Genomic DNA, 21,066 nt, shown 5'->3' with positions numbered 1-21,066 from the left:
GGACGATAAAACTGCTTGGTGGTACCATGTCACGGTCTCAGGGCGTGGAGAAGCCTGCAGCTCTGTACTGGCTGATCTTGTAATCTCAGTAGGAAAGGGTTCTCTCCAGTCCTTTTTATAGCTGGCAGTGGGTTAACGCAGCAACGCTTGGCATAGATCAGAGGGCTGAGAGCCACCAGCCTCCGCCCTTGGGGATGCAAAGGTCACCCACCCTGTGCTGAGGAGGCAGCACCAGGCTGAGAACAGCTTCGTTCCAGGGGCTTGGATCTTTTCTGTATCTGGACACGGCCTCAGAAGACAACATTTGTGTGGTCTATACTTAGTCCTGTCAGAGCTCTGAGGTTCTGTATTTGAAGATCATGAATGAGGTCCTAATTTATTCATCTCATCCTGTTAAAGGGGCTAATACACTCAGGGCCTGTGGAAAGGGCTGTTTACATACATACGCCAGGTAAAATACTCTAACAGACACGGATCAAGGCACACAGTAGTTTCTAGGGTTGCCCTTAATTTACAGATGCACAAACGGAAGCACAGGGGAGCACCTTGCTCATCCAAGGTGCACAGCACAGAAGCAGCCAAGCCAGGAACCAAACAAGATGGAACATTTGACCACATACACCTTGCCCCACCCCTCAGGATGTGCAGATGATGCGCTCGTGCACGGGAAGGCAGAGCGTGGCCTGGAAGCCTCCCGTGCTGGTCCACTGACCAGGCCATCTGCCCTTCCCAGGAGCTGTCTACTCCATGTAAGGGTCTGCCGTTGGGTGAGAGTCCCAGTCCACACTGCATTCCAGTCTCTGCTAGCTTAGTGCACGGGGCAGGGAGAAGGAGTAAGAGCTTGCAAAGAGGATGCCTTGCAGGCGTCAGGGCAAATGTCCTTGGCGCAGACACCCAGTCCTTGGGGCCAGTGTTGGAGCTGTCTGGGCTTACAGGGCTCCCCAGGACACCCAGGGCTCTGGGAGCAGCATTTTTTCTAACAGCCGCAGCAGCTAAAGCAGCGATGAGTGTCGGGTTCAACAACACGACTCCCGGCAAGATACGGATGTGCTTTCAGGAGCGACTGTTCCCAGCCATGCTGGGGGAGGTGTCAGGGGCTGTCAAGAGACCACATACCTCATGATACCTTTTTAAAAAAAATTTGACAAAGAGATCACAAGTAGGCAGAGAGGCAGGCAAAGAGACAGGGAAGCAGGCTCCCCACTGAGGAGAGAGGCCGATGTGGGGCTCAATCCCACAACCCCAAAATCATGACCCGAGGGAAGGCAGAGGCTTAACCCACTGAGCCACCCAGGCGCTCCACGATACCCGTTTTATAGTATGAGCAAAGGATTGTGGTTACCAGTGGAGTGTGGGATGATGGCAAAGGTGTGAGGGAGAGGTGGGTATGTTACTGGTTAGCTTCTGGTTCTTGTGGGTCCCTAGGTATTCAAACATTATTTAAATTTTTAATTAAAAAAAAACCCTGGGGCGCCTGGGTGGTTCAGTGGGTTAAGCCGCTGCCTTCTGCTCAGGTCATGATCCCAGGATCCTGGGATGAGCCCCACATCGGGCTCTCTGCTCAGCGGGGAGCCTGCTTCCCTTCCTCTCTCTCTGCCTGCCTCTCTGCCTACTTGTGATCTGTCTGTCAAATAAATAAATAAAATCTTAAAAAAAAAAACAAAAAACCCTGCCATTTTGGATAACGTTGCATGAACTTGTAAATGATTCTAAATTTACGCATCTGCCAAAAGGTAGGCAACATCTGAATTCATTGAATCAGGATTTGGGCCCTCAAGGCAAACGTGGGGCCCAGTACCATCCTTTTGGCTCCTGCCCTTTCCTCAGAAGGCCAGACGTTGTTGATTAGGCAGCAGGACTTCAACCACTCACTGGTTAGGCCTTGCTGCCCCAGGATATTTACTGCTGTCTGTCTGCAGCTGCCCCTGTTGTGTCGGATACTGGCCTGGCAGGCTGAGAAGAGCACCTCGCCCTGGAAGAGGCCAGGGCGGAGAACAAGAGGAAACAACATGGGTCCTGCCCCCAGGACGTGCAGTGCAGAAGATGAGAAACACTTGGGGTAAGTGCCCAACACCGGTGCTGTGTAGGAGATGGAAAGCTAATCGCTGTCCTGACAGCGAATGAGCCGTTTGTCCGTGCCTCCCATCGTCTGCAGTCCCAGTCAGAGGGTAGACGGAGGTCACACACCTCCCAGCAAAATCAAAAAACTTCGAAGTTTCTCTCTTCGTGCACTAATGTTGGGTGCACGAACATTTGAGTCATTCCTTGACTCAAATGACACAATTACGCAGTGTTGGGGACCCCAGCGGAACTTGACTACCCAGGAGGAGACGAGAACATGGCTTCCGTTCCTGGAAAAGTTCATGAAGTCAGTTAAGGGGGGAAAAATAATGAAAATGCAGTGTCAACAGAAGCTCATTTGTGGGCAAGTGCAACATGTGGCACAGATGGCCCCGGTCTGAGGAGGCCGCAGTGCCACGGCCTCACTCCGAGGGTGAGGGGCGGGTACTCCTGAGCTCACGCCTGCGGTAGAAGTTGACCTTGATCATGTGACTAAAGCACAAGACCCAAGCAGGAAGTCCCCATCCCAGGAAGTCCCCTGTGCCAGGTCTCGGGAACAGGGAGCGAGACCGGCCACACCAGGGTGGATACCGGGCACTGGCCTTGCTAGCCTGGACTTGGGTAGCTCGGATTTCAAACTCCGCACCGGAACTGATCCCGACAATACTGGCCGCCGCAGTTCCTTTTTCCCTATTGGAGAGAAAGCACAAATGCCTCAGATTTGGCTTATTTGTGGGCATAATTTCATCCTTGAAGTTTGAATGAAATCAGGGCATTTGAAGGTCACTTTTTGAGGTACACTCTTCCCTGATGCTTCATTCAGAAGGCAAAGGATGTGTCTGGATAATAGTGCGGGACACAGTTGCCAAATTTAGTTTGGGACTTGTGATGCACGACAAGAATGTAACAGATTTTTATTTTCATGTCGAGATTTCACATTTCTCAACCTACATTTTTTTAAAAGCGTAAATAAATATGCCAAAGTATTAACAGATGCTTTTGATGAGATTATGAATGATTCCCCCCCACTACCAGTATTGAACCCTTCACTATGGAAACCTTTAAGCACACACAAAATGAGAGAACGATTTGGAAACCCTATAGCATTCCCTAGCTTCAATAATCAATTAATGGCTAGTCCCATTTCCAGTGTAACCTCCTTTGAATTTCTGCCCTATCCCTGTTTTTTATTTTATTTTAAGATTTTATTTATTTATTTGGCAGACAGAGATCACAAGTTGGCAGAGAGGCTGGTTGGGCTGGTGGGGCAGCGGGGGGAGAAGCAGGCTCCCCACTGAGCAGAGAGCCCAATGTGGGACTCGCTCGCTCCCAGGACCCCGGGATCATGACCTGAGCTGAAAGCAGCGGCCTAACCCACTGAGCCAGCCAGGCACCCACCACCCTATCCCTGTTACTCTAAAGCTGATCTTGGACATGATAATCAAAGAATTAGATGTGTTTTTAAATCAAAACATTGATTAAGAGGTTGGGAATTAAATTATTTTTTTAAAAAATAGGTATAGACCACTGTTAGCTTGTGTTCTTTTTTTTTTTTTTTAAGATTTTATTTATTCATTTGACAGAGAGAGATCACAAGTAGGCAGAGAGGCAGGCAGAGAGAGAGAGGAGGAAGCAGGCTCCCTGCTGAGCAGAGAGCCCGATGCGGGACTCGATCCCAGGACCCTGAGATCATGACCCGAGCCGAAGGCAGCGGCTTAACCCACTGAGCCACCCAGGCACCCCGCTTGTGTTCTTTTTACTTCTTTCTACCCTTTAAAATTTTCAGGTCCTTCAAAGTCCCTCTTGTGGAAGAAGTTTTCATAAAAACGTAGGATGGGCGGGTCCTATTGCACAGTAAATAATGTTAGTAAATAATAAAATATTTACATATTTAATTATACCTCACCTTATTCCACAAAGGAGCAGGAGTTTGACGTGCGGTAAAAGAAGAAAGAGAAATAAGGATAGGACAAGAGTGAGCAGGAACACAAGTAAATGTATACAGCATGGTAACGAGAAACAAATATGACCCACAGCTTGGTTTTTACATATTGTTCAGGGAACTCTGTTAATTTTATAGCTCATAGTTTCTATGAGATGAAAATTGAGTAAACAAGGGACAATGAGATTAAAAGATAAAATATAGTAAAAGGAGGGGCACCTGGGTGGCTTAGTGGGTTAAAGGTTATGATCCCAGGTGGGTGGCTTAGTGGGTTAAAGGTTATGATCCCAGGGTCCTGGGATTGAGCCCGGCATGGGGTGGGGGTGGGGGGTAATCTCTGCTCTGCGGGGAGCCTGCTTCCTCCTCTCTCTCTCTCTCTCTCTCTCTCTCTCTGCCTACTTGTGATCTCTGTCTGTCAAATAAATAAATAAACCTTAAAAAACATAGTAAAAGGAATTTCTGCCTGGGTTCTTGGTAAGTAGAACCTATCACAAGAGTTTATCTTTCATCTAACGAGTCTTGCAAATGAATAAGGAAAGATGAACACCTTGCTAAGAGTTGGATAAGCAACTAACTGCAAACATGAATGCCGAACCTCACTAATAAAGCTCTGGAACAATGACTTGCCACCTTTCACCCATTAAAATGTTCTGCTGCTTAATCATAGTATCCTTTGTTGGTCAGGTTTGCCATATCTAGATTACTTTAGATTTTCTGGTAGGCAGTTGGACAGTATGTATCAAAAGCTTTTGACACTGGATAAACTTTAATCTAGGGAGTCTACTTCTAGAAATGTAAGGAAGTAACTAGACACATTTGCAAATATTTATCTACACAAGAATTCTTTTGAATGTTGCTGAGAAGAGAAATTAGAAATAATCTGGTGTCCAATGTGCCGGTTTGATATGGGGTATCTGCAGTAGCCTGCAATCAGAAGAACAGGAGCAATTACACATTTTTAAGAGGTTACAATTGCCTCCTTTACAATCACTTCTGAGGTAACTTCCTTCCCGTAGAACTATCGCTTATGAAAGAAAGTACAGCAAATTTCTCATCTCTGAGGGAGGGAAATTAGGAAACCATTGTTTCCTGTCTTCCTCACTACCATTTTCTTTCCTTTTTTTTTTTTTTGAAAGACAATATTTAAGGAAAAATGAGTAAATCACACTCATAGGAGGCTTGATTCTGAAAGTCATGTATTTACTAGAATACACGTAAGACAACCTTAAAGTATGAATGAGGCTTACAACATAGACCAAAAAAATTCCTGTTTCCTACAGAAAAATATAACCTAACAATGAAAAACACGTTTTTTTTTCCTTTCCAGAAAAAAGTTGCATGGCTTGATAATAAATTCTAAATGAAGCCTAAAAATACCTATGCCACCTATTATGAAAATTTTACCCCATAATGGAGTGTTCTGGTTGTATCTTCACTAACAAAATGTTCAACTCCAAAAGCAGCAGTCATGGATGGTAAATCTGGTATCAACATCAGAAGAAAAAAGTGTCTTAAAAAAAGGTGCAAAAGCGTTTTGATTTAAGTACAACGTATCACAGAAAAGAATATGAATTCAAGCTGGCGATTTTACACACACACACTCCGAAGAGGCTGCCGGTGCCGGAGGTATTTTATTGCTGCATTAGCACGGACTTTCAGATGTTTTAAGGGCTACGTAAAAACTGATTCAAGGAACACATTAAACTGAAGTCCTCGATCAAAATGTTTGGTGTAAAGAGTTTCTACGGGGCGCCGGGGGGCTCGGTGGTTCAGCCGCTGCCTTCGGCTCGGGTCGTGATCCCGGGGTCCCGGGACCGAGCCCCGCGTCCGGCTCTGCTCGGCGTACTCCGTGCACCCCCGAGGGGTAGAGCCGCGCGAGCACGGTAGGGCGCGGCCGCAGAAGCGTCCCAGAGCCTGCGGCATGGACGGCCGACGAGCCGCTGCGCTTCGGCCACTCGGGGGCGCCCTGCGGCCACGAGCGGACCTCGCAGGCCGGACACGGCGGTCCGCGCCCCCGCACCGCACGGAGTCGCCCACGGGCGGACTTCGGAGACGAAGGCGCGGGAGCAGCTGAGGGGCCTTTCTCTTCCTTCCGACAGCGTCCCGAGCGCCGCACGACAGCCTAAGAGTATCAAGGACTCGACGGCCCAAGTGTGAAGCGCGAGGCCCCACGAGTGCGGCAGGAGCGGACCCAGCCGTGAAGCAGGAAGGCGCGAGCACGACAGAGTCGTGAGCGTTGCCATCCGTCACGTGTGCGGAAGACGTGTGCTCCCAGCGCGGAGCACGACAGTGTCGTGAGCGTGGCCATCCGTCACGTGTGCTCCCAGCGCGGAGCGCGGACGCGCGGAGCTGCCCGGCTGGGGCGCGAGGGCGGCGGCGGCCGCAGCTGCGCGTGTTACGGCGGTTTTGTTGACCAAGACGCAGGCTCCGGAGCCACGGTGCTCCCGGGCCGCCGATGGGGTCAGGGGCGGAACGGGGCCGCCGCGCAGGGCCAGGCCGCCCGCCCCTGCACCCCCAAAACCCGGCGCGAGGCCGGGGGTCGGGGCGTCCGCCGACGGCCACAGCCCCGCACGGCTCCTCGCCGAACAGCGCCGAGAAACACGGGTCCGCGTGAACGCACCGCCACAAAGCGTCCTCCCGAGTCCCAAGCGCGTCCCCGCTCCGAGTCGGCCCCCAGCAGGGCGGCGGGGGCAACGGGGCGACCCTGCTGCGCCCGGGGCGCTCGCCGGCCGCGTCCCCGCCCGCAGGCTGCGCGGTCTCCGCCGCGTCCCCGAGCCCCCGCGCTTGCGTCCGGCCGGCAGACCGGCCCCGGCGAGCCGCGAGGACGCCGCGCACAGCGGGCAAAGCGGGGGAAGCCCGCGTCGGGGGGCGTCGCGCCGGGCCGCAGCGGTCCCCCGCCTGCGCCGGGCCGGAGGGCTCGGACCCCCGCGCCCGAGAGCGCCCGAGGGCTGGGACTGGGACCTGTGCCGCTCCCCGGCCCCGCCGCTGCCCTGTCCCTCTCCCTGACCCTGCCGCTGCCGCGGTACCTCTCCCTGCACCTGCACACGCGGGCCGGGACGCGGCTGCGGGCGAGAGGCGGGCGCCGAGCGGGGGACCGGGAGGCCGGCGCTCGTTCCGGCCCGAGGAAGTGCGTCCTCCCGCGAGCTCCCTCCTGCGGCGGCCGCCAGATGGCGTCGGCGCTCCCGCCAGCCGCGGGCGCACGTCACAGGCGCGTCACTCCTCCACAGCTACTTTAGCGGAAAATCTGCCGCCTTCCGCAGGGTGTCAGGATGGCCGAGTGGTCTAAGGCGCCAGACTCAAGCTCCGCTTCCCCGCGCTGGGGATTCTGGTCTCCGAATGGAGGCGTGGGTTCGAATCCCACTTCTGACACATCATTTTTCCTCCTCCTCCTAATTTCCTACACAACGAGACGGATCGCAGCAGCAGGGATAGGGGGCTTACCGATCTACATTATTAAAAATTAACTTAAATTTTTCTTACAGGGGCTCTTAAAACACTGAAACTAGCGGAAGCGAAAATATCGCGATATGTTCTGAAGCCGAGAAATCTGGCGCGCCCTGAAGGCGAGCCGCGACCGTGGAGGATGGCATCGCGAGATGTCTGGAAAGCGCGAGACTTGGGGCCGGCGCCGGCTGGCGGCGCGCGGGAGGGGCGGCGCGATGGCGGGTCTCTCCTCACGGGCTCCGGCGGCCGGCTGTGCCCCGGACCGCGTCCGCGCCGCAGTGCCCAGGAAGGCCTTCACGGTCCTCCGAGCCGGTCGGCGTGTGCAGCAGCCGTGGAGCCCGACGCCCCTCCCCGCGGCAGCGTCCGGGCTCGTGTGCTCGGTCCACGCGGTCCTTCTCACCGACCCGGGACGGGACGGCTGCCGCCCGCTCCGCCCCCGCTGGTCGTGTTCCGGCCCGGCCGTCTTCCGCGGAGCGCCCGGCTGCCCCCGGGAGCCCCTCCGGACGGACCGCGGGCCGCAGCCCGTCGCGCGGCGCCCCTGCGTCCCGCCCCGGCGGCGCCCTTGCCTCCCCCAGAGACGAGGGACCGCTGCGCCCGCGGCGGGAGTCCGGGAGGGGCCGGGGGCGGCCGCCCGGGGCTGCGGCGGGGCCGCCACCAAACAGGGTAAAAAACTAGAATCCAGTAAGTTCCTGCCCTTGTGTTACAAGGAAGGGACCTCGGCTCTGCCCCGGAGCGCCGGCCGCGGCTCCTCGTCCCCGGGACCGGCGTCCGTCCCCAGTCGGGTTCGGCGCTGAGGGCCGCTGGGGAGACGCGGGTTTGGGTGCCGGAGCGCTTCTCGCCGTCGGTGACGCGGGAGTGAAAGAGCAAACGAACCCCCCTGGCTAGACGTGCGTTCTTATCCTGTCAGCCAGCGGGTTGCGCTTCTGGACACGCTCGCTTTTCCGCGGCTGACCCGCTGACCCGCGGACCCGCTGCTGGCCGACTGCTTTGTCCGCTTTCGCGCGCGGCCGCTGAGCCAATCCGCGGGCGCCAAGTGCGCATGTTCAAGCTGCCAACCAATCAGCGCAGCCGCGCCCGGAACTTGTTTGTCTCTGTCTATAAAAGCCCTGCGCCGGCCGCGCTCCGTCCTCTCCGCGTTATCCGCCGCGGGCGCGCGCAGGTCCAGGTTCGAACCTGCAATAAACGACCCTCGCTGCTTGGCTTGGACTCCCGTCTCTGGTGGTCTTCAAAGGTGGGAGGAATACTCAGTTGGTGTTTCATTTGGAGTCCCACCGAGACCTCCTCTTCAAGGGTCGCGGCCGCCCATCGGTAAGAACGCCGGCTTTGTCTTTTGTCTGTTTCTCGTATGCTTCGTTCTCGGGGCCTGACTGTGTGTCTTGTCCTTTCTGTGATTAGTCCTGGGTTAGAGCCCCAGGACCTGGGTTAGAGCCCCAGGGCGGTGACTGGCAAATGCGCCCTGGCGGACGCGCTATAGGGTTTCCAGCGGGCCGACGGGGACGTCCCTCGTGCCTGGCGGGAACGGCCCCTCAGAGATCGTGGGTTCGAGTCCCACCTCGGAGGCCAACAATGTATGTCTCCATGTTCTGTCTTTAAATGTGGTTATATGTCCCTTGTACCGGTCATGAAGGTTCCATTCTGTTTAAGGGGAGGGTTCTGACCCGTTTGAATCTGAGGAATGTCTGACTGTATGAATGTTTCTGTGGCTCCACCGCCTTCGGCTGCGGAGTCTGAGTGGGCTGCACCCTGAGTCTCGGGGAGCGTCATCTGGCATAACGGTCATCTACTCCATGGAGTAGCCTGGTCCGGGGTTTATACGGATAGACCTCAGCTGAGACGCTCCTAAGTTCCCGAGAGGGACGCGAGCAGGACAGCACCTGAAAGGTCCCCTCCCCTCGTCTGCGACATCGTACATATCCGAGGGAATATAAGAGGTAGGTATTAAGAGCTAAAACCAGATTCAGTGAATCAATGATATGAGAGTAAACAAATTAGGAGAATCCTAACGTTCTGAACACCGCTGGTCCCTTGTACCTTAACAGTTGCTCCTCCAGGTTGGAGGAAATCCTTTCCCTAATTATCCTGCCCACTCTCCTAACCCCTGTTACTTTCAGGTTCACCCTGGCGGACAGAGGAAAAGAATTCCTACTCTCGCCGTGGGAGGATGAAACTTGCCTAGCTCCTACCCCCAGGCCACCAAAGGCGTTCATCCACCCCTTCGGACTGCTTGAACCAGAACACACACCCTCAATTCGCCCTTTCGAATTCCTCACTTGCTCGTACGTCTCGCACCCCTTACACCGGTGTCTCTGTCGCTTTCTGCCTATTCTAGGCGCCTTTCTTTTCATCTCAACTATTACCTTGATCTGGGAACAACCTAGTCTAATGGGGCAAACTCAGAGTACCTTGCTCTCCCTTCTCCTGGCTAACTTTAAGGATGTTCGGGGGAGAGGCAATAACCTGAGCCTGGATATCCGGAGATCAAGACTTATCACTTTCTGTCGCTCCGAATGGCCAACCTTCGGAGTAGGATGGCCCACCCAAGGCACTTTTTGCCTCCCCAAAATTCTTAAGGTTAAGGCTCAGGTATATCTCCCAGGTAAAGAGGGACATCCAGACCAAGTCCCTTACATTACAGTCTGGCAGGATCTTGTGGAAACCCCCCCCTTGGTTGGCCCCCTTTCTGTTTCCAGAAAGCTGCAAGGTTCTCGAAGCCAGGCCGACAGAAGCACGAGGATCTCGTGCCCCATCTGCACCCCCTCCACCCGTCCTCCCTGATAGTCAAGACTTACTTAGTCTAGATCCGCCCCCTTATCAAATCCCTCCCCTAGCCGCCACTGCGGCTGAGCTTTCTCCCCCTGTGTCCGCCCTGGCTGAAGCCGCCCCGCTGGGCCCTGAAGCAGAAGGTGGAGAAGCAATTGCTGCAGTCCCTGCCGCTCATGGAGGGACCAACGGCCCTGCCGGGCACACTAGGGGGCGCACTCAGAAAATCCATTTCGCCCGGCAGATTCATCTGTGGCTTTGCCAACCCTTAGAGAGATTGCCCCCCCCCCCCCATGATACTGGTAATCCCTGACTCCAATATTGGCCCTTCTCAACTAGTGATCTCTACAATTGGAAAGCCCAAAACGCACGCTTTTCAGATAATCCAAAAGATCTCATAGCCCTTCTAGATAGCATCATGTTCACCCATCAGCCCACCTGAGATGATTGTCAGCAGCTCTTGCGTATCCTATTCACTACCGAAGAAAGAGAGAGAATCCAGGTGGAAGCAAGGAAGCTGGTTCCCGGAGATGATGGCAGACCAACCGTGAATCCAGACCTCATCAATGCGAGTTTCCCTTTAACCGGGCCCAACTGGGACTACAACACGGCAGAAGGTAGGGGACGGCTGCTCATTTATCGCCAGACTCTAATGGCGGGTCTCAGGGCTGCTGCCCGCAAGCCCACCAATTTGGCCAAGGTATATGCAGTTTTGCAAGGTAAGACAGAGAGTCCAGCAGCATTTCTAGAGAGATTAATGGAAGCCTTTAGGCATTTTACCCCTATGGATCTTGAAGCCCCTGAGAATCAGGCAGCAGTAGTCATGTCTTTTGTAAATCAGGCAGCATCAGACATTAAAAAGAAACTACAGAAACTAGAGGACCTAGAGGGCAAACAGATTCAAGATCTACTCCGCATTGCACAATGGGTTTATAATGCCGGAGATACCCCGGAGGATAAGCAACTCAAAGTAACAAAAGAAATGTCCAAAGTCCTAACTGCCTTTGTCCAGGAAGAATCAACCCCTCCAAGGGAACCTCAAAAGGCCCAAGGGTTCCAACGCAATCTGGACCCAGATCAATGTGCATATTGTAGAGAAAAGGGACATTGGGCACGTAATTGCCCCCCAAAAAATAAGCGTAGACCGCAACCATGGGGAATGAAACCCAGCCCCACTCTGGTTACCCGAGATTCAGAATAGAGGGGACGGGGTTCGGATCCCCTCCCCAAGCCCAGGGTAACCCTACAAATGGAGGGGAATCCTGTACAATTTCTGGTTGACACCGGAGCTCAACACTCAGTGTTGACCAGACCCCATGGGGAAGTTTCAGACAAATTTTCCTGGGTCCAGGGAGCCACTGGGACAACTCACCGGACTGTTAACTTAGGCACAGGAGGAGTAACTCCTTCATTCCTCATCATCACTGATAGCCCTTGCCCTCTGTTGGGAAGAGACTTACTCACCAAGATGGGAGCGCACATTTATTTTCAACCCGACGGCCCCACGGTAACTGGCTCTCAGACCTTGCCATTATCAATACTCACAATGCGTTTGGAGGACGAACATCTACTCCACCAAACCACCCCCCCTTCCCAGGAACTCAACATTGAGTCCTGGCTTCACCGATTCCCTAAAGCCTGGGCAGAAACAGGAGGCATGGGGCTAGCTAGACATCGGCCGGCCCTCTTCATAGAGCTAAAGCCTGGGGCTGACCCTGTCCGAGTCAAACAGTACCCCCTGCCCATGGAAGCCAAATCGGGCATCACCCCACATATTAGACGTCTCCTGGACTCAGGTGTGCTACGCCCCTGTCACTCGCCCTGGAACACACCTTTGTTACCAGTGCGTAAACCCAATAGTGGGGACTACCGACCTGTACAAGACCTAAGGGAAGTTAATAAACGTGTTATGGACATACACCCTACTCTCCCTAACCCCTATACTCTCCTCAGTGCCCTGGGGCCCACCAGAATATGGTACACAGTTCTTGACTTAAAGGATGCTTTTTTTAGCTTGCCCTTGGCCCCCAAGAGCCAGGATCTTTTCGCCTTTGAATGGACAGACCCTGAGAGAGGTATAAGTGGACAGTTGTCATGGACTCGCCTCCCACAAGGGTTCAAAAACTCGCCCACCCTGTTTGATGAGGCCCTCCACGAGGATTTAAGTGAATATAGAAAGCAAAACCCTGATATAACACTCTTGCAATATGTAGATGATCTCTTAATAGCTGCAGATTCCCAACAGGCCTGCCTACAAGGAACTGAAAACCTCCTCCAGGCTCTTGGCGACCTGGGGTACCGGGCCTCAGCGAAAAAGGCCCAAATTTGCAAGTCTGAGGTAATGTACCTGGGATACTTATTGAAAGGGGGACAAAGATGACTCACTGACGCCCGCAAGAACACTGTAATCTGCATTCCCCGACCTGCTACACCACGGCAGTTAAGAGAATTCTTGGGGATGGCAGGGTACTGTCGATTGTGGATACCGGGCTTTGCTGAGATGGCCAAACCCCTGTACATACCCTCTAAAACTCAGCAGACCTTTGAGTGGATGGAAGAGGCAGAATGGGCTTTCCAACAGGTGAAAAAGGCCCTCCTTTCAGCCCCGGCGCTAAGACTGCCAGATGTATCCAAACCATTCCACCTATACGTGGATGAACATAATGGGGTGGCTAAGGTGGTGTTGACCCAACATCTAGGCCCCTGGCCTAGACCCATAGCATACCTGTCAAAGAAACTAGACCTGGTAGCAGCAGGATGGCCCCCCTGCCTCCGAATGATAGCAGCCACCACCTTGATGGTAAAGGATGCTGATAAACTGTCACTGGGTCAAGAATTACGAGTGACCACTCCACACGCCATTGAAAGCATCCTCAAACAGCCCCCTGACCGATGGATGAGCAACGCTCGCATGGTCCACTACCAGGGACTATTGCTCAATCCTACGAGGATAGTCTATACTTCCCCTCAGGCCCTAAACCCCGCATCACTACTGCCTGACCCAGACCTGGATGCTCCCCTCCATGACTGTATTGACATCTTAGCCCAGGTCCATGGGCTACGGGAAGACCTGCTGGACTATCCCCTGACAGACGCTGAAGTCGTTTGGTTCACTGACGGCAGCAGTTTCATCCACGAAGGACAAAGGTATGCAGGGGCCGCAGTCCCCTCAGAGACGGAAATTATCTGGGCTGGTGCATTGTCTCTGGGCACCTCAGCGCAAAAAGCCGAGCTAATCGCCCTGACACAGGCCCTCAAATTAGGGCAGGGCCTCCGGATGACTGTATATACAGACAGCCGATATGCCTTAGCCACGGCCCACGTCCATGGGGCAATCTATAGGGAGAGGGGATCACTCACCGCCGAGGGAAAGGACATCAAAGACAAGGACGAAGTTCTGGCCTTACTAGCAGCCATCTGGGCCCCTAAGAAATTGGCCATAGTCCACTGTTCTGGAAACCAAAAACCAAGCGACCCAGTCTCTAGGGGAAACAATTTTGCTGATCAGACTGCTCGCCAAATAGCCTGTAGCAAAGTCCCGATGCTACCAATACAACTACCCAACCCGGGACCCCGAGAACTGCCACCCCATCCGGAATACTCCGAAAAAGACATCGCATGGATGAGTAAACTCCCAATGGCCCAGGTTAAGGATGGCTGGTGGCGAGATATGAAAAATAACATCATTCTCCCCGAGGCCATGGGACAAGAAGTTCTAGAGCGAATTCACCAAACAACTCATTTAGGTTCCAGATGGCTACAGGACCTTATGCGACAATCCAAACTATCAGAAACGTCGTTGAAAAATCAGAAAGAATTGCCACCGGATGTGCAGCTTGCCAACTTCAAAACGCCTGCCCACACTCCTCTATAGCCGGATCCTGAGAGAGGGGAACCCTGCTGGGAGCCTATTGGGAAATAGACTTTACAGAGGTAAAGCCTGGGAAATATGGCTATAAGTACTTACTGGTGTTTATAGATACCTTTTCAGGATGGACTGAGGCTTTTCCAACCAAGCATGAGACTGCACAGGTGGTGGCAAAGAAACTACTCGAAGATATTCTGCCCAGGTATGGCTTTCCGGGTCTGGCTTCCATAATTGGGGTTAATTGGAAATTACATTGTGCATATAGACCCCAGAGTTCAGGACAGGTAGCAAGAATGAACAGAACCTTAAAAGAGACCCTTGCTAAATTGACCATGGAGACTGGCGCTAACTGGGTGGCTCTGCTCCCCTACGCTCTGTATCGAGTACGCAACACCCCATATAAGCTGGGGTTCACACCTTATGAGATCATGTATGGTAGGCCTCCTCCCATCATACCTAAACTCGGAACTGACCTTATCCAGTCAGATCATGATAACTCCTTTTTATTCTCCCTCCAAGCTTTACAACGAGTCCATAAACGTATTTGGCCAAGACTAAGGGACTTATATGCAACAGGACCTCCGTCTGTACCCCATCAGTTCCACCCTGGAGATTGGGTTCTTGTCAAGCGACACCGAGCCGAGACCCTCGAACCTCGTTGGAAGGGACCTTTCCAGGTTATCCTGACTACCCCTATAGCCATCAAGGTGGACAGCATAGCAACCTGGATACACCACACCCACGCGAAGCCAGTTGACCCACTGTCAGATCTCATCAGAAAACCCAACCAGGACGTCAGTTGGACAGTGGACCGCAGTAAGGACAATCCTCTTAAACTAACCCTGCGCCGAAAACCTGACTCCCGTTTCCCCAATAATTAATATGAAACTTCCTCTCTTTGCTCTGCTGTTTACACTCCTGCCATGGTATGGGGCCTCCAGTCCCCATGCCCCAGCCATTTTGACTTGGCAAGTCACTAATAGTGCGGGCTTAGTAGTTTGGAACATGTCACACACAGCTACTCCCTACACCTGGTGGCCTAACTTATACCCTGACGTCTGTAAGTTAGCCATGGGAGCCCCAGCCAACTGGGACACAGAAAATTACTTTGACCTACAGAAGCCCCCTTCACAACCATCCCCCCGGGGGCGACTCGGGTTAGACCCTTGGGGAGGCTGTGGGGACTGGAGTCAGCGAAGTATGTTAAGCACACTTACCTTCTATGTATGCCCCGGGGTTCACAGACCCAGGGAATGGACCCACTCATGTAGTGGGGCAGCCCACTTTTATTGTCGCAATTGGGGCTGCGAAACCACGGGTGACACTTATTGGAAACCCACCTCAGACTGGGACTACATAACCGTGACGGCGAATTATTCTCACGCCAGGAGCAGTCCCAAATGGACACAGAACCCAGCCTGTAAAGACCAGTGGTGTCACCCACTCAAAATAGCCTTTACTGAATCGGGAAAAAGACAAACTAACTGGGTGAGGGGATATACCTGGGGCCTCAGATTCTATAAAGAACGTTATGACGACGGTCTAACGTTCACTATAAAACTTTCTATAGAAACCTCTAAAGCCACCATAGGGCCCAACCCCGTACTTGCCCCACCACCTCCAACCAGGCCCCGCCTAACAGTTGTCACTCAGAGCCCTGCCACTTACGGGGCAACACAGACGGGCCACAATCGGACCGGAATCCTCCCACTCCCCACAAGCCCCACCAAACGGCCTATGATAAGTACTGAAAAACCTAGATCAAGAAACCCCAATGACCACCTACTTAAGTTGATCCAATATGCCTTTCAAGTCCTGAATTATACTAATCCCAATGCCACTGAGTCCTGTTGGCTATGTTATGACATAGCGCCCCCTTTTTACGAGGGACTGGCCACTCCAGGATCTTACAATCTATCATCCGCACCCTCCATGTGCCGGTGGACAAGTCGAAGCCCCCGCCTAACCTTAGCAGCCGTACGGGGCCGGGGGACATGCGTAGGAAAGATCCCGCCTGAACACATGCACTTATGTAGTCAGAACCTTACTATAAATAACACAGAGCAATATGTAATACCTCCCCAAGATGCCTGGTGGGCCTGCGCCAGTGGGATAACGCCATGCATCCACCCAGGAGCATTAAACCGAAGTGCAGACTACTGTGTGATGGTCCACCTGATTCCTCGCTTAATCTATCATCCTTATGAAGATTTAATGTCATATTGGGAAGGAGGATTACGTAGAACTAAAAGAGAACCCGTAAGCCTAACCCTGGCACTTATGCTAGGCCTAGGGTTAGGTACCGCCGGGGTGGCTACCGGGGCATCAGCCCTAATCTCACAACAACCTCACTATCAATACTTACGAGAAGCCATTGATATAGATATACAGGAATTAGAATTATCCATTTCTAAACTTCAGGAGTCTGTCAGCTCATTAGCAGAAGTTGTCCTCCAAAATAGACGGGGATTGGACCTCCTATTCTTCCAACAAGGTGGCTTATGTGCTGCCCTTAAGGAAGAATGTTGCTTTTATACAGATCACTCAGGAGTAGTCAAAGACTCGATGGCTAAGGTACGGGAAGGGTTGGCAAAACGGAAAAGGGACCGTGAAGCTGGGCAAGGTTGGTTCTGGTCATGATTTAATTCATCTGCTTGGCTGACCACCTTAATATCCTCCTTCCTAGGACCCCTTTGTATTCTGATCCTGTTACTGACCTTTGGCCCATGTATTTTAAATCGTCTGGTGGCCTTTGTCAACCAACGCCTTCAGACAGTACAAATCATGCTCCTAAGACAGCAGTATCAGCCCCTAGACTTGAGCAACAACAACGACCTCACTGGTGACAACCAAGGACCCAAGATTGGCTCCTCAGGCACCTGAGAGAAGGGGGGAATGAAAGACCAGAAGAACCCCCCTGGCTAGAAGTGCATTCTTATCCTGTTAACCAGCTAGTTTCGCTTCTGTACGAAGGCTTGCTTTTTGGCGCGTGCGGGCTAACCGGCCAGTTCTGCTTCTGTAAGACTGCTTTGCTTGTTTCGCGCACGGCCCCTGAACCAATCCGCTGGCGCCAAGTATGCCTGTTTAAACTGTCAACCAATCAGCTCAGCCCCACCCAAAACTTGTTTGTATCTGTCTATAAAAACCCTGCATCAACCCAGCTCTGGACCTCTTGGCGTTATCGGCAAGAGCGGCCAGAGGTCCAGGTTCGAACCTGCAATAAACGACCCTTGCTGATTGGCTTTGACTCACGTCTCTGGGTGGTCTTTTAAGGTGGGAGTAATACTCTGTTGGCATTTCAGGAGCAGCAGGCGCCCGCAGCCCCCGCCGGGGAAAGTGTGACATCCTAGGGACTCGGCGGCCCTAAAGGAGAACAGACAGCTGACTTGTAGAGAAGACGATCCTGCAAGGCCGGAGTCTCCCTCAGCTTGCAGATGTCCTAGTGATTTACAAGGAAGGGGCTTTCTTACCAGTAGCCTGACTTCCAGGGACCCCTGACTCAGTGCCTGAAGCCCTAACATCTTCCCCTCCCTAAAACTGAGGGGGGCCGAGGCAGAAAGAAATATAAACAAAACTGAATTTGTTTTAGAACTGCAGCCCCTTGATAAGGACGTGGGACAGGAGAAATGGAACATTCCTGCTCCCAACTGTCTTACAGTGACTGCGGGACTACAGGGGAAAACCACCTTAACCTGAGAGTTAGCAGGGCCCGGGTATCCTGTGAGCCCTCCTTAGTGCCTGACAGTGCTTTCCAAACCCTTTTCCTCACCTTCCCCAGACCATCGTAAGTAAGCAGCCACCGCACAACTGACGCCACCCCCCCCCAACTTTACCTGTGGTTCCATAAGGGTAGCATCATGACCACTCAGGACCCTACTCTCATTATGGATTTTACAGGAATCGTCAAAATGGGAGAGAGGGTGCGGGTGAAGAGTCAGCCGTTCTATTCAACAACAGAATTCTTGGGAGACATTCGTCATGGATGAGATCCAACTGCCCCATCTGAAGGGCGCAGTTCTGAATTGAGATGGCTGGAACCAAGTGGTTTCACTACTACCAAATAGGCTAACTCCCTGCGCTACTTAACTGTGCTCAGGCGAGATGTGCAATGAAACATAAGATCGTAAGGACCTTCATAGCAAGAGGCTTTCACTAAAGTTAAACTGTCCCTGCTCCCCTTCCTCCAGGGGAGGAACAAGTCCCGGAAACCAGCTCCAGGTAACAAAGCCCAGATACAAGGGTGGGTCAGGCCAGGTGGAGACATCCGTTGGCGGGGGAGGTGGAGGGGGTGGGAATGCTTACTGTCTCCCTGATTACCAAGGAGTATGGGTCCTGCCCTTTGGAAGCCTTTTGGGTGCCATTCCCAACCAAGGTGATAGGCTGGTTCAAATGTCTACTAGGGTAAATTGTAACTCAATTGGTCAGCTAGCATCACTGGAGTTTCCTGTGTGTGTTACAATCTCATTGGTCACCTGTGCTTGGCCAGGCTCAACCGCATGGCCTTTGCCCTGAAAAGGTAGACTGCAAAACGGAGAAGGGTCACCCTCTCTTGTAAGAGGTGGGTCCCCGAACGTTCGGTTAGGTTTTTGATGCTTGGTGTGAAATAAAGCTTTGTGTGACCTTTGTTTTGTATCAGTCTTGCTCCTTTAATCACAGACCCATTATTGGGGCATAACAAAGACAAGGGGAAACTAACTCTGACAAGGTTTCTGTTACTATTAAACACCCGTACAGCACATACTACATCTTACTCATGTATGAACACTGTCCTCATAAAATCATTTTCAGAGGAGCCGATAAGTGGATTTCTGAAGACCCTGGAAGAATCTGTAATTTCTGACTCACTGGGTGAGTTACAAAAAGGCAGGAAGATCACGTGAGGGAGAGGAGATAGTAACCGTTTCACCTGGAAGGAAAAAAATAAAGATGCTTCTGGCTTTTCATATCTCTGGCATATTGGATTTTAAAAGGTTAACTTTTGTTTTATATTTTTGAACTTTTAAGAAGATTATTTATTTATTTATTTATTTGAGAGAGAGAGACAGAGAACCTGAGAAGAGGGAGGGTCAGAGGGAGAAGCAGACTCCCTGCCAAGCAGGACTTGATCGTAGGACTCCAGGATCCTGACCTGAGCTGAAGGCAGTTGCTTAACCAACCAAGCCACCCAGGCTCCCTAATTGTAGTTTTAAAACAAATACCAAAAAATATGGTTGCAGAATTTTGACAAAACTTTTTTTAAAAGATTTTATTTATTTATTTGACAGATCACAAGTAGTCAGGCAGGCAGAGAGAGAGAGAGAGAGGAGGAAGCAGGCTCCCTGCCAAGCAGAGAGCCCGATACGGGCTCAATCCCAGGACCCGGAGATGATGACCTGAGCTGAAGGCAGAGGCCCAACCCACTGAGACGAACTTTCCCCTTTCTGTTTCACTCATAAATGCCTCTTGGAATTATTGGGAAGATACTTAACTGTCTTCACCCTCTTCTTTGTCCTCCCCATAGGAAGAAAAATCTGCGTGAGAGTAATAGGTTTTTCCCTCTTGGCTTCACATTTTTGGGTGGCAGTAATACTCAGCTGTGGTCTAGTGGTCTCTTTAGCTCTTTGTATTGGTGGTTTAATAGAACACATGTGCCTTCACAGAGCTGCTGGATGAGTGTGTCTACTGGGTTCCAGGTATAGACATGGGAAGAATGAGTAAAGAAAGCCCATTTTAGTTTCAGATCCAAACCGTGTTCTTTGGTCTACATTTGCCAGCCACAGGTTGGTATTTTTTTTTCTGTCATTAGTGTGTATACTCTTAGTTTCCAAGTTGTTAATAGACTATTTTAAAAAATTACAAATTTATGATTCTCATATAAATGAAAATGAGTATGTGTCAAATAATGTAACAACCAGTAAGATGTTACAACTGGCTCAGAAGAAAATTCATGATGAATCACAGGCCTCTGCCTCTGAACAATAATATACTATATGCTAATTAATTGAATTTAAATTTAAGAATGTTTAAAAAATCAAAGTGTTACATATTTATAGACAATCTGGAATGCTGAAGTAAATTTACAAATAGGTTTTTTTTTTAACTGTCAATTTGCAGGGCGATGGTCATTTGCATTCCATTGGACACAATTTCCCTTGCATTTCTGTGGATGAAAATCATTTGCACTGGTACCAGTTTCCTACAACTCAGAGTTCTGCGATAGCTCAAAATCAGTGAAAATCACTGTTATGGAATGAATGGGTCCCTCCAAAATTCGTATGTTGAAACTCTGCCCCTAAGGTCATGGTATTAGGAAGATAATTAGGATTAAAATGTGAGGAAGGTAGAACCCTCCTAAATGGGATTAGGGTCATTGTCCGACCCAGACTGCGGGGACCGTTTTTTAAGTTACGCTCTTAAAAACAAACAAAAAAGTAACACATTTATTAAGCACAGTGCACTTGTTGGTACAAGCGTCCCATTCTGTCTAAAACTATGAAGCAGTGTCTGCTTCTCAAGGTTTCCCCTGTCTAGGAGATGCAGTCTGTGTGCTCTCCACTGGCTTGGGAAATGGCCTTTCTTTACTTGCTACTGTGGAAACACAGACACAAGAACCTAAGGAGGGGCGTCTGGGTGGCTCAGTTGTTAAGCATCTGCCTTCCGCTCAGGTCAGGATGGATCAAAGGCCGGCATCGGGCTCCCTGTGAGGCAGGAAGCCTGCTTCTCCCTCTCCCACTCGCCCTGCTTGTGTTCCCTCTCTGTCTCTCTGTCAAATAAATACATACAATCTTAAAAACAAACAAACAAAAAACCAAAAAAACAGCCAAAGAATATGATTCTCCCTTCCAAAAAAGAATCACCTTTGAATTGAAACTATAGAGCAAATCACAACAAAATATTTGGTGTATTCGAGCAGTAAAGAAACTATCTGTGCGATATTCCCAGGTCCTCCAGCCAGAGTGTCGCTACCTTGTGATCTACATTTGGAAACATATTTGGGGATATTTTTTGGTTG

The 21,066-nt window shown here is 51.5% G+C and overlaps 1 protein-coding gene and 1 non-coding gene across 2 annotated transcripts; both read left to right on the top strand.

Annotated features, from left to right (window-relative positions):
- The first annotated feature begins 7,266 nt into the window (after positions 1-7,266).
- TRNAL-CAA (transfer RNA leucine (anticodon CAA)) lies at positions 7,267-7,372 on the top strand. The gene is made up of 2 exons: positions 7,267-7,304; positions 7,327-7,372. It is a non-coding gene; the product is annotated as a tRNA-Leu (tRNA).
- A 5,293-nt stretch (positions 7,373-12,665) lies between these two features.
- Positions 12,666-17,322, top strand: LOC131832955 (uncharacterized). Its single transcript, XM_059176190.1, has one exon. It carries the CDS (start codon positions 12,666-12,668, stop codon positions 14,079-14,081), a length of 1,416 nt encoding a protein of 471 aa, XP_059032173.1. The 3' UTR covers positions 14,082-17,322.
- The last annotated feature ends 3,744 nt before the right edge of the window (positions 17,323-21,066 follow it).

Source organism: Mustela lutreola, chromosome 6 (genome assembly GCF_030435805.1).
Source record: "Mustela lutreola isolate mMusLut2 chromosome 6, mMusLut2.pri, whole genome shotgun sequence".
NCBI lineage: Eukaryota > Metazoa > Chordata > Mammalia > Carnivora > Mustelidae > Mustela > Mustela lutreola.
Note: the sequence above shows the minus strand (reverse complement) of the source record. Positions and strands in the feature narration are given on the sequence as shown.

What these genes read in the sequence shown, in the direction of transcription:
- LOC131832955 (XM_059176190.1), top strand. Translation starts at nt 12,666, where the DNA reads ATGGCAGGGTACTGTCGATTGTGGATACCGGGCTTTGCTGAGATGGCC.